We start from the raw sequence: 13,538 nt of genomic DNA, 5'->3' as shown, positions 1-13,538 counted from the left end.
CTGGAAGTTAAATTACTGGGCAGTTGTCTGGATCCACTGGAAATAATTTTGATGATTACTGATTCACTTCAGTTTCTCTGAACCAGGGTTCTGATGTGCAATTTTGAGAATCATGTTTCTGCATTTGAGTATTACATTTGCCACAAAAAGCAAGGTGATTGAAAAGTGCTTCCAAGTTGGCGAGAGGGTCTAATTCCTCATCTTTCTTTCCAGCAAAACCTAGGCAATGAGAAGAAGTCAGCACTTCCAAGAAGAGCCTTCTGAGGACGCTCTTATTTCTATCACTGCAGTGTGGGTGCACATTTCCACGGCTGAGGATGCAGCTTCTGAATGTCCCTCTGTGTGTCTTCACTTCTGAGGTTCCTATCCAAAACGTTGTGGGGTTTTTTCCTCCCTTACATCCTTCACAAAGCAAACTCTCAGTTTCCAGGTGAAGCCTGTCATCATTAATCCAATCATACTTTGCACAGCCTTTGATTTTTTTTTGCATCCTCAGCCTTGACCCAGTGATAAATCAGAGTAGCCGTCACTGTAGTGGAAAGCTCAGTAATGTCAAAAGCTTCCTGGTGAATGTGCAATGGGAAGTCATTCAGCAGTAAGTAAATAACCCTTGCAAGTCACACTGTTAGAAAAGATTGCTTCTACTCTCCCCTTGAGCAGGATGTCTCATATCTTGCTCCATATTACCATGGATCACAGCGGGATACCACAGGAAAGAATTTCTCACCTTTCAAGTCAGTTACTTACGATAAATACATTTGCAGGCTGCATTGTAAAACTTAGTTAGAATTATAGCTGCTTTCATTTTGTGAGTTTGCAAAGATCCCCTATTTCTGGACTGTATTAATGTCCTAACAAAAGGTGACTTACTATTTCAGATGTCTGTTTTAGTGGAACCTGAAATGTTCTATAGGTCTTTGGGGATTTTGTTTGTTTTGTTTTGTTTATATTGACCTAATTAACTGTCATTCTTGACTTAAGATACTTGTTAGAAGCATGTAAGGTGTTTTGGGTTTGGTTTTTTTTGCTGTTCCAAAGGTAAAGGAAAAACACAGCCTCCACCACAAATCCCAACATGTCATCTGAACAAGAGATATCTGTGTGAAGTTCTTGCTGGTTATTTTGTAGCACCTTTTATCTGTGCTTCTGCAATAGGTGAAAAGGACATGAAAGAGAGGGAGGGAAGGTAGCTGGTCCTAAATTGGTGGGAGCCAGCTACCACAAAGATGCCAAGTTCATATGCATAAATCCTGCCCTGGTTCAGCAAGACAAATGGTTGAAGAAAATGGCAATCAGGTTGACACAAGTGATGTGGCTTTCCAGGAAAAAAGGAGGATTAGGACTGCAAAAAATTAAAGAAACTAAACAAGAGTACAAAAATCCTAAAGTTAATGTAATTATGAGGAGTAGGACCTAGAAGTGCAAATGCACTGCCACAAAATATGCCTCTGCTGAAAGAAGAGGCTAAGCAGGACAGAAGATCATTGGAGATCAGGGAAAATCTTTCACAATTTCTGGGAAACAGCAGACCAAACCAGAGGATGAACTGTAGCATAACAGGTAACTGCCTCAGAGCTCTTCTTTCAATGCTGGTTATTGTTTAACATCAGGACTTTAATTTGGTGGTGTCTGGTGGAACGTGTGAAGTTGCAAGGGAATACAGAATATGTGATAGAATGTGACAATTCTTAAATTGGCCCAGGAAGTGGGAAAGTAACATAAATACCAGTTTGGTCTCAAAAGACAGTGAACTGGGGAACAAGAACCCAAACACAAGACAAGGAGATTATTTTTGTGAACTGAACTCTGGGAACTGGAGCAGGAAATCGTGTTAGGTGAGACAGTGAATGAGTTAGTGGTTGCAGAGTATTTCATTATGGATGACATCTTAGAAATGTGAGAGAAGTCTCACACTTTAGTCTGGAAAGTTTACCTTTGGATCTTGGTAAAAAACAAATTATCTACAGGCAATCTGAAATGTACCAAAGGCAGTCTTACCATGCTCTGTTATTAGAGGCACTGTTAGAACAACAATGAAATGTGGTATCTTTAGCTGAAGATGAAAGGCAGGGTCTGAAATATGTTTTGTAATTAAGTAATTCAAGGGTCTTAACTGCCAAACTCCCACAGAAACTGAAGGAGAGATGGACTCCCATTCACCTACTGAGGCCTAGCTTATTAAAAGAAAAAGAAAACCGCATTTTGCAAACAGAAAGTGTATGTGACTGCATGCTCCAATGCCAAACATGCATGCACACAGCTGCTTACAATGAAGTCATATTGGAATGATGTGGGGGTTTTTAAGTTTTTGGTGGCTATTGTTTAGTCTGAACTGTGGATTTGCAGGAGGGGTTAGGATGGACATGAAAGACATGACAGCAATGAAGTACCTGACTTGGCTTGTTTCCACAAATAGTGGGTATGTAATTATAACAAAAAGCTAGAGTGCTCTTCTGAGCTGAGCTGTTTTCAGGGACTGGCAACTAGCAAAGAAAAAAATTATGTCCTAATGGGTTCTGGTTTTAGTAAATTAAAAGGAATATCAAAGACATTCTTCCATCTATCAGCAATTTAATGCTACAGAAGCAATCCTCAGGCCTTCATATCTTTATTTGCTAAGATAAAAGGGAAAAAAAGGTGGTGTGATGCAAGTTTTTCTGCATTCAGTTTTCTGCTAATTTCAAGAACTATGGGGTGGAGGGGGTTTTTCCTACTGTGGTCATCTTTTTGCGATGTTTAACATCTTTGCATTGGATTTTATACCTCAGATGTTTGATTTAGATTGAAGACATATCATGTAAACACCCATGAAATATTCTATAAAATGTCTCTCTGCTGTACAAACTGAAAGAAAATTTTATCTTACTGACCGAGAATGACTTTTAGAATGAAAGTATAGGTCTTTTGCTAGAAGGCCTGAAATACTCATCGTAGTTGATTGCCTTTCATAAAAGGGCACATGTGAACTTTTTGACCCTGAAAATGTCTAATGTAAAACCAGGGCCTTTTTTTTTGAGATTTCACACTCTCTTTTTACTCGCTGTGTCTATATTGAGCCACATCTTCAGCTGATGTCATTTCAGCTTTTCTTATTTCCATTGCCAAGGACTCAGCATGCTTTGTTTTCCTTTGCTGTCTGAGTGATACTACGATGTGATGTTCACTGTGCCAGGTACAGGTATAGCTTATTGTTTTACTGCTGTATGTCAGCAAAATGCAGGACATGACTGCTCTGCTCTGCTCTGCTCTGCACTGCTGCAACCTCACCTTGAGTCCTGTGTGCAGTTTCGTATGCCACAATATAACAAAGGATCTAAGACTATTAGAAATCATCCAAAGGAGGGCCATGAAGATGGTGAAGGGCCTTGGGAGGAAGCCATACAAGGAGCAGCTGAGGTCGCTTGGGGAGTTCAGCCTGGAGGAGACCGAGAGGAGACCTCATAGCGCTCTACACCTGCCTCGTGGGGGGAAGCAGAGTGACAGGCACTGATTTCTCTCTGGTGCCCAGTGACAGAACCCGAGCGAATGGCCTGAAGCTGTGTCAGGGAGGTTTGGCCAGGGTATTAGGAAAAGGTTCTTCCCCCAGAAGGTGGTTATACGGTGGAATAGGCTCCCTAGAGAAGAGGTCACAGCGGCAAGCCTGACAGAGCTGAAGAAGTGTTTGGATAAGGTTCCCAAGCACATGGTGTGATTCTTGGGGCTGCCCTGTGTAGGTTTCCTCTCCCAGCTCAGTATATTCTGTGGTCCTATGACTGCTGGACTGGTCCTTGCTCCTGAGATCAGGGCTCAGGACAAACCCTGTGGTGAAAGGATCCCCTGTCCTAATGTCTGCAATCTCCTGGAGCAACAGTAATGCCGCGTGGATGTCCTGCCTCACAGCTCTACCCTCATTGTCGCGCCTTCCCCCTTCCCGCTGGCACTGTTTCAGCTCTCAAAACTCCGTGCACAGCCTTGAGCAAGACCCCAGGCACCACTCAGCCTGCCCTGAGGGCTGCTGGACGGGACTACCAGCTTCCCAACCCGGCTGTGCCATGCGGAGAGCGCAGCCAGGGAGCAGCGGGCGCAGGGGCACCCGCTCACGGAGCAGACGGCAGCCGCCGGCCCCCCCGGGCACTTCCATTCGCCCTCCCGGGGCGCGGCGGGCGTGAGGCGCCGGGCGGAGCCGCGGCCGCAGCCGCCCCGCCCCTCGCGGCTCCCGCGGGGCGCGCCCCTGGCCCCGCCCCTCCGCTCCCCACCGCCCCGGCCGAGGGGGCGGGCCGGGCGCGCCCCCGCGCAGACGCGGCCGCGGCCGGGAGCGCGCAGGTGGCGGGCGGGCCGGCTGTGCGCGCCGCCGCGCGCCAGGTTCCGCCGGGGGCAGCGCGTCGCCGGCGGGCGGGGAGCGGAGCGGGTGCCGGGTCCGGGCTGCCTCCTCCGCCGCCGTCTCTCACGTGAAGGGCCGCAGCCGCCCCGCCGAGGAGCCCCGCTACCCCGCAGTGCGGGGGCTTGCCCTCCGGGCGCCGAGCCGCACCGCTCGCCCCCGCACCGCCGCTCTTGGGAGGCGCCGCGGCGCTGCCCCCGTGAACGCTCCCCGCGGGGTGGGCGTGGGGAAGGGTGGGTGCTCCGGCGGCCTCCCGTCCGCGGGCGTCCCAGCCCCGCCGGCGGTGGATGCGCCCGGGAGGAGCCGCCGAGCCCGCCCAGCCCTTCCAGCCCCCCGCGGGGGGGACGCGGGGGCCGCCGCGATGACTTGACGCCGGGCCGGGCCGTGCCGTGCCATGGAGGGGATGACACGCTTCGTGGTGGCCGCGGCGCGGTGGCGGCCGGCGCTGCCCGCCCTGCTGCCGCTGCTGCTGGCCGTGCCAGCGCTGCGGGGCTCTCCCGCCGCAGGTAAGGGAACAAAGAGGGCCCGGGGGGCAGGTGTGCGGGGCCGGGGCCGTGCCGGGAGCGGGGCGGTGCGGGGGGCGGCAGCGCCGGTAACAATGCGGCGGTGCCGGCGGGCGGGGGCCGGCGCGGCGCGGCCGGGGAGCTCCGCCAGAAAAGGCGCGCATTGTTCGCAGCCAGAAGGCGAACGCTCCGGTGCGGGGCTGCGGCAGCCCCCAGGCTCGGGGGCTGGGACCCGACCCGGGCAAGCGGAGGAGAGAAGCGGTGCGGGGACAAAGAGGGCACGTTTCGGGCTTGTAGGGTGTCCTGTGCCAGGCAGCGGTCACCCCGCGGTGTGGCCTCAGCGCCCCGGGCGTCTGGAGGTGCCCCGTGTCGGGCTGCGGTAGCACCTGCGGGGTACACGCAGGGCAACCCGGCTCTCCTTCACCTTTCGAGTGAGGAGGCATTCGGAGCCTCTCAAAGCGCCCAATAGGACTTTGCAAGCACCGCCGTGGCATGACTTGTGTGTGGAGAGAGCGGTTCGGGCTCCAGAGGGTGGTGTATTCAGTAGGTGTTTCAGAAAGCCATGAATCAGTGGCCCTTTTTTTTGTCTCATCTTTTCTCTTGTGGCTCTAGGTATCAAAATTAGTCTGTAGTTAAGCAGACAGTTTAATCACAAAGATGTCTCATTTGGTTCTGGTCCCACAGCACTTCTTGGTTCATCTTTAATACTTTAAAAAAATTGTAACAACTGTTATTTCATGGAAAGGTACAGTTTTGCTGTGATTAGGTTGGTATGGGGGTTTTTTGGATTTTTTTTTGTTAGAAAACAGGTGTATAATAAAACATTTTAATCAACATCAGAAAGTTGTTGATAAGTGGCAAGAAATGATAAGAACCTGCAGTAACCTCTTTCATGAAGCAGACCAATTAGTGTTGACTCTTTTGTTCAAACACAGGAATTGTGGTGATTATTGTTGGTTGCTTAAGAACCCTTGGTTATAAAACATGCTTATCTCTTTATAATAATCCTTTATTCCACTTCAGAAAGTAGTTCGTGTTTTGGAGGTGACTAGTTAGCTTTTCAGGGAAGTTATGCACTCCTCCAGCTCCCGTCATAGCCTACAAGAGATGTTCCATTCCAGGCTACATGAAAATTGGTAATTCATAGTAAACTTCAGCGATTTTTCTTAAATATATCGGGCTTTGCCTACAAGTAGAAGGCAAAGCACTAGGTTCGTAAGTTGGAAATTTACTTGTGTTTTTTTGCCTCTGAGAATGGCTGGATTTCTTCTGCATTTTCGTAGTAAGTCAGTGAAGGCGCTTGTTTGTTTATCTGATACATAGTAGCTTTTAATTAAACATGGCTGTGAATTTCTGTAAACATTTGTGTGATTATTGTGCATTCTTGTATAACTTAAAAACAGCAGTAGAAATATTATGTAACTCAGCCAGTGTTTGAGCTGCTGGAAGAGAGTACTCAGAGACAACAGATCTTGCCCAAAGCGATGCTTTCCTATTCAGTCTAGGGCAGGAGACTTTAAGCTGTTTTGATTTGAGCGTCCTCTGTTTTCAGTTTCTACTGGGCATGTGAATCATGTGCAATGAACTTGAGGATACTAAGAGTAAACTTGCTCTTCAGAGGATGCTTTTTTATTAGCATCTCAGAAATAGTCCATTGATTGTAGAGATTTAAAGTCTGTAGGTTGAAGAAGAGAACAAGGATATTTTGTTCCTTTTTGTTAAGGTGCAATGCTTTATTTAAAAGCATGACAGGAGTCTGATTGCTCTGTCTGGGGCTCATAAGGTTTAAAAAACGGAGTTATCCAAATCTTGTCTTTAGTCTAGAAATGTTTTGGTGGTGTAATGGGTGGTGTGAAGCAGAAGAGCTATATACTGAGCAAATGCTGTAGGTTTGGGCAGCATTCAGTTAACTGGTCAACATATTTACAACTCTTGTAAATCTCTCTAGGGTGCAGTTCATTTGCCTTTGAGTGCCATATGGTCTTAACCAGTCTAGGGAGCAAACTCCTACAGCTCTGAGTTACACAGAAGAAACATCCTGTAAGAGTGGAATGGCCACGTGCTTGCAGTTGAAATAGCAAAGACAATACTTAAAAAAAATTTAGTAGTTAAACAACTTGGGTTTTGGAATGCTTTCTCCAGCTCCCACAAAAGTCACATGTTGCTGAATCAGGGCTTCAGCTTCCCCAGTTAAGCAGATGCTGAACTCTCAGTATTGGCTGGACAGCCAGTGTGCTAAAGGTAGGCTTGTGTTTGAGCACCTCAGTGAAGCCGGGCCTTGGCCAGGCTATTTGCATGTCTTGGTGCTCAGCACAGGCTGTATTTTTGCTTTAGTTCCATTGCACAATCTGCACAACTCCTGCACTGACAATCAGGAGGATTTATCTTGTCTCACTGTGCTGTTTTCATGAGAGGGAGGAGAACTCTGTGTTGTGGACTCTGAAAAGACTGCAGTGACTCTCCTCAGAGACTCGGGGACCAGTGGCAAGTTGTGGAGGTCAAGTAAGGAATCAGATGTAGCCGTCTTATGGGACAGTTGCACGATATTGTTTATTCAACTTAATTGCATTAGTCTGTTGCAAACACTTGAGTTGGCATCATGTCTCTTGTGGCCAGTTGAGCTTGTCAAGCTTGCTTCCAGTTCATTTTCACAGGAGACCCATATGGTTGGAGGATTCTCTTTATGGCTGCTTTCTATGCTGTGCTAGCTTTATTTATGTCAGCCTCGTGTCTACAAGCTACACTTGTAGTCCTGCCAGAGGAAATGTGTTTTTTGTTTGCATGTTCTTTCAAGAAGTAAGAATGCTAAACAAGCTAGTGGACAGTGCAGCTTTTTGTTCAGTGGTGTCTGTTTTGTGAGTGCTTTTTTGTGAAACAAGGTCTTAGACTTCTCAGGCAGGGCTGGGACTTGAAATACAGCATGACTTTAGCAAAGCAGGCTTTAACAGGTTTGACCTACCTTGGGTGATAGATTTCAGGAACTGGGCACATTAAAGAGCAGTGACTCTTGCTGCAGCACAAATCTTTTCCAAGAAGTCTTGGGAAGCTGGTGATTGTGGTAAATGGCAGGTTCTGAAATCCTAGTTCTTGCCTGTTAGTTCAGAATGTGTGTGTGTGTGGGAGTTGCTTGGGAGAGAAGTGAAGCAGAACAGACTTCTTAATAATACAGTCTCACTTCAGCTGTGGGAGACATGGCTTTCCTTCGTTTGAAAGTAAATCTGCTTGTGGCTGATGTCCTAAACTACCAGAGTGTCTCCAGCTCTGCCCATTGTGGCAGACAGTATGAATAACACTGGTTGTGTAAGAGTTATTATGGATGATGTCCTTAAGTACCAGTGTGTCTCCAGCCTGGCCTGTTGTGGCATACAGCATGATGAATGCTAATTGCATAAGAGTTATTAAATTCAGTGTGTCCTGGGAACCTGGGTATAAGGCAAAAAGCTGCAAGGAAATTGTTATCTTTAAAATTTTGTCTTAGAATCCCATAGTTTAGTAAAACAGTAGCATTAAATAAACTTAATTATGCAGACACTTTCTATTTTGGCTCATGTATAAGAATCCCATTCTCGTGGAGTCCTGGTAAGTATGGACAGTTTTTCACTCTGGAGTTACCTGATATGATGCCTTTTTATCTCTTGAAAATCATATATTTCTATGCTTTTCTGCAGTGATTGCCAAACACACATGAGCTTAATAACAAATTTGATTGCTACTCCCTATATGTACTGTGTTTTCAGCTGTTGATGTTACTGGAGACAGCTTTTTGGGAGACTAAGGGAAAACCCTTTTCTAAGAGCAGTTCATTAGTGGTGTCCTTTTCCCTAATACATGAGATTAGGGGAGAAAAAAGATAAAATTGACCATCAGAACTCATCTCACTCATTCCTCAGTGTAATTAGTGGTATGTAAAATGCCCAAATAAATATTGGAAAATGGGCCTGATTGTGCTAGATCTTAAGCTGTAAGGTGTTTTAAGATGTGTCTATGAAATAGTTCTGCTTTGCAGTGGAGTTAAGAACAAACTTAAATATTTCAATTAAAATTTTGTAAAGTGTTCATTTAACTATGGGCTGAAGCTTTTTCTTCTTTGCAAAGTATTGGTTAAAAGAGTTCAGCAACTTCTGATGTTGAGGCAAGAGGAAAACAATGGCTTCTGCTTAGAGTTCTGCCAGCTTCTTTTCTGAACAACTTTAATACCTTTATGCTTTGGAGCATGCAGTTAAACTTTGCTGGATTGTGTCTGCTCCGAAGGGGATGTTTTGTCCTCTCCTGCTTCGAAAGGGATTTTTCTTTTTTGAAAGCTTGTAATGGCTGAATTTAGGTAGACGAGGCTATAATAGAGATGACTCTTTTTTGTCAGCTGAAGTTTGAATATGGCCTATTCTTGTGGGACCTCACCTACCTGTCAGTACTGACCAGGAGTATATGTGTTGCCTGGACAGATGAACTCAGCACTCTTCCCATAGACCAAAATGTTACACAAAAGATTGGACTTTGCTGTGAAAGTCTATCTAAACTGCTCCAAAAGTGGGACAGGATTGAGCTTCAGGGCTGAGAACTGGGCACCTGCCTGTCTTGTGTTTAAGGACATGTCTCTGCTGTGTAATGCTTTGCTTTCTTTAGGGTGCCTTTGGCATCTGCCTTCTGGTGCACTGTTGTGTGGTGGTCTTTGATTGCAGCAGGCTTAAGAGGGCAAACAGAAGGCTTTAGGAGGAGACACCATGGGGCTTAGGTTTAGTTTGGAGTAAGGGTCTGAGGATCTTTCCAGTCACTCTTCTCTGTGTTGATGAGATATGTCCAGAAACCTAGAAGTTGTAGGAGGGGAAGGGACACAAATTGCAAGAGGCTTTGTCAGATGAAAGAAACTGGAACTGGCAGGACACAAAGAGTGAAGATGCAGGACAGTAGGTCAGGAGTGTAAAAAGGGTCTGTAGATGAGGGAAACAGCAATTCAGAAATTAGTCCTAGATGAAGCAAGCAAAGCAGTCTGGTAGTAGGATAAGCACACTGAGAAACACAGATGGATTCAGTTTAAAAAAGGAAATTAAACAGCAAAAAAATAGTGTTGAAAGGATGAATCTGAAGTGGGGAAGACAAGGGACTGGGACAAGACTGGAGGAGATGTGACCAAAAGCATCAAGCTTGCAATTTAGGAATGGGAAAATGTGTGCCTGCTGCTCTGGGACACTTCCTTCAAAATCTGGCACAGAATTCGAGGCTTCAGAGTGTTGGTCCTTTCTCCTCTTAGCCAGAAGCATGATAATCTGCTGCTGCTCCTTGGAACATTTTCATGAACGTGCATGAATCACCCTTGTGATAGAAGTGTTTTTCTGAGTTTGTTTTAAGAACTGGAAAAATTCCTCCACAAAAATTGTAGTGACATATGAAGACTGCAGAGGCAAAAATCAGCAAGTTGGAAATACTGACATTAAAATAGCCTATTAACCTGTATAGCTTTAAACTTCTGTACCTGTAAGCTGTTGTACAACTGTGCTCACATGGTCACAAACTGTGCATCCATATAGATAATACTTATAGCTGCTATAGAGCCACATGCACACACCTACACACAGACAGGACCATCCTTGTGCTCAGTGACTGATCCTGCTCTGGGGAAAAATGGGAACTGGATTGCAAATGAAGAAGCTATCTGCAGGACTCTTGTTCCTTTTGTAGCAGATGTTTGAAGGTGTGACATGAAGGGAGGGACAGGGAAGTTTGAATAAAGGTTTCGCTGTTAATGTAATTAAATGATGTCCTAGACAACTCAGTTGTGTTGCTGTTGCAGTGTTTCAGTGATGCTCAAACCAAGCTTCCCACAGGTGGTCACTAGATGTGTGTGTTCCTCATTTGGTGGATGTCAGACCTCTGAGATCTGTGTTGCAGAAGTGCCGAGTGCTTCCAGCTGCCAAAGAAATCGGGGGAAGCTGTTCTTAAATTGATGTTGTGTCTGAAATTCTAAATACTAATTAATGTTTCAAATTAGGCTCTCAGAATTTGACCTTGTTTCTTAGTTTTGCCATTTGTAAAATGTGATTTCTCAGATGCAGTTCCTCATTTGATTTTCAAGATCCTAAGGAATGTCCAGATGCAATAACAGTGAGCAAAAAAGTTGATCAGAAAGTCAGACTTTTGTCTTGAGAACAGTAAATGATAAACCAGTCTGCAGAACTTGACTCTACAGAAAACACGTATAGGACATAAACTAGTTGTAAGCAAATAGAAAGTAACAGGCGGTGGTCTAACATGATGTATTTACCATATTAAGACATTTTTAGTGAGGTAACTAGCCTTAGAGATGGGAAGATGTACTATGCCGTATCAAAATGCAGTAGGATTTTGATGTTGGATTTTTTTAATAAGTCAAATATTCTTCAAAAGAAATCATGGTAACTGATGTTTGCTCACTTTCAGTTTTAGCAGTTTCAGCTTACATCCCCTGCTTGTTTCCTCTTCATGTGCAAACTGTTTTCTAATTCTTTTAGTCCTTTTCCATTCTCCCCTCTGATTTAGAGAGGCTTCTCTTCTATGAATTAATATTGTGTATAGAATTTTGATTTGGCTTTAGCCACCTGGTCAAGACAGCATGTTAGGTCTTGTGGTATTAAATAGATAGGAGGCTAAAATTCACCCGCAAGTAAGGGGAAGAGGAGGGAGGAATGATGGAAGCACAGTAGATCAAGGGCCTGAAATCCATGCTTTTCAGTAAGGAACATGCATAATAGTGTCATACTGGAGGACTTGAAAACCTGCATAGCTCTAGCATGGGGACTAGACAATGTAGTAGTGTTGTATTAAGGGGCCTGGTGTTTATCAGGGATCACAGACAGAATGGGATTCAACAGGATCACAGTGGTGCTGGACCTCATGAACACATTGATTTTAAACTTGGGCCTATCCTATGTAATAACTCGCTTGTTTGCTTCAGTAGCAGAAGAGCTCCAGCTGGAATGCTCTGTCTAGTAAAGGGCCTTGTTCTTTAGGGAAGAGACAGTTCAGGTCACAGAACTGTTGGGACTGTCTAATCTAGAAGAAATGCCAGGTGGACAGGACTTCATTCAAACATAAAAAAGATTAAACATAAAGGAAGTGTAATAAATAGTTGTTTATGTTGAGGAAGAAAAGAAGACTTGAATTCAAGTGGACAAGACATGTTTTCTAACTGCTGATCTTTTTAACAGTGGGGATAATGAAACCATGAACTGCGTGGTTTGGGGCAATAATGTAATGTGTCACTGGAGTTGACAGATGAGCTTGTATAATGGTCTAACAGAAGAGGATTGCAACAGTGATATGAAATACTTTGCAGTTCTGTTTTTGTGAGATACTGCAAATAATAAATAACAAATAAACAATGTAATTTATATGCAGACTGCAGCATTGGGACTAATATTATTCATTACTGAGAACTTTGGTGTACTGATCAACTGAAGAAACCATCTGTGGTTTTTACATTGGTTGATTTTTTAGGATTAACATTTTTTAAGGTTTCAGAGAACATTTTGTAATCCTTGCTACGGTGATTTTAACCATGGTACTAACAGGCAGGATGAACACACTAACTTTGTAAGTTGCTCTCATGCCAAGTTCAGTTTGTGAAGCATTTTAGAATGCTGCCTAGGTTATCACTGAGACAGCATCTACAAGTAAGTGGTATGGATGTGAGTCTGCATATCTTTATTCAACAACTGAATTGTTACTGGCATATTTATATCTCGGAGGTGGGATAGAGAGAGGCAGTATTGTGCCCAAAACACTTCATCGCTATTTTGATGAAATGTGTAGTTGGGCAAGCTGGGACCTTCTTCATCTTGGCACAGAGTGTAGGATTTTGCCCTTGTCCTTAGCAAAGGGAGTGATGGTGCAAGCAAGAGGTCCTAAGTGATGCAGGACAATTGCGAGACTGGACAAATAAATGGCACCAGACCAAATCTTTCAGTTACCACGTTCTTTGTGCTCCTGGCTGTGGGTCTGCATCAAAGGGAGAAGACAAATCTTTGGTTCTTCAGTAGCTGAGAGACATCGGGTCTCCCACCTGGTGTCCTGACCGGAGTAGCAACTGCTAGGATAGCAGCAGGGGTGTCCTGGCCAGAGCTGGGAGCTTGCTGGGCTGGCTCAGGTGTGTGCAGTTTTCGGCTCTGCAATGTGTGATCTGACAAAGCTTTTCTGGACAGTTAAGGCAGTGTGGAGCTGTCCTTGTGCCCTTTCTCTGAAATCTGTGCGGCAGGGTGAGAACAAGGGAGGACACAAACTTTGGTCAGGAGGATACTAAAATAAGGAACACCAGAGATGACACTGGGGTTGGAGCTGTGGTAAGTGTGGGTGAAATTGGGAATATAGATTAGGGTATTGATAATGGAAGGCTGAGTTGGGAAGGCTTGTGGTTAGAGGAGGGCTGCTTGATATTGCAGATTTGGAGGGGGTTTTGTGGCTGCCCTGAGTATGTGATTTGAGCATCCTCACTTTAGAGCTTGCCTGAGAGCTGTGGAGAAGGGCATTATCTAAATGGGTAGCTGGTCTCAGTTTTAATAGAAAACTCTCAGACATCTGGTAAGATAATTTGAGAACTCTAAATGTACCTGAAAATAAATGGTCACATAGGATAAGTAGATAGTACAGGTAAAGATCTTTTTTTTCTTTAGTAGTACAATTTACAGATTTTGTTTTCAGCCTCTTTT

At 45.0% G+C, this 13,538-nt stretch overlaps 1 protein-coding gene across 5 annotated transcripts in view; it reads left to right on the top strand.

Annotated features, from left to right (window-relative positions):
- Positions 1-4,702: 4,702 nt before the first annotated feature.
- The window catches only part of KIAA1549 (KIAA1549 ortholog), a 141,454-nt gene continuing 132,618 nt past the window's right edge, over positions 4,703-13,538 (top strand). For all 5 annotated transcript variants that reach the window (XM_066183891.1, XM_066183890.1, XM_066183893.1 and 2 more), the window contains exon 1: positions 4,703-4,863. In XM_066183891.1, the coding sequence (XP_066039988.1) occupies positions 4,752-4,863 (112 nt within the window). In that variant the 5' untranslated portion in view covers positions 4,703-4,751. The remainder of the gene's footprint in view (positions 4,864-13,538) is intronic.

The sequence above is a fragment of the Chamaea fasciata genome, unplaced genomic scaffold (assembly GCF_029207755.1).
Source record: "Chamaea fasciata isolate MVZ Bird 193981 ecotype frontalis unplaced genomic scaffold, bChaFas1.0.hap1 SCAF_5, whole genome shotgun sequence".
NCBI lineage: Eukaryota > Metazoa > Chordata > Aves > Passeriformes > Sylviidae > Chamaea > Chamaea fasciata.
This window is presented reverse-complemented; position numbering and strand designations above follow the sequence as displayed.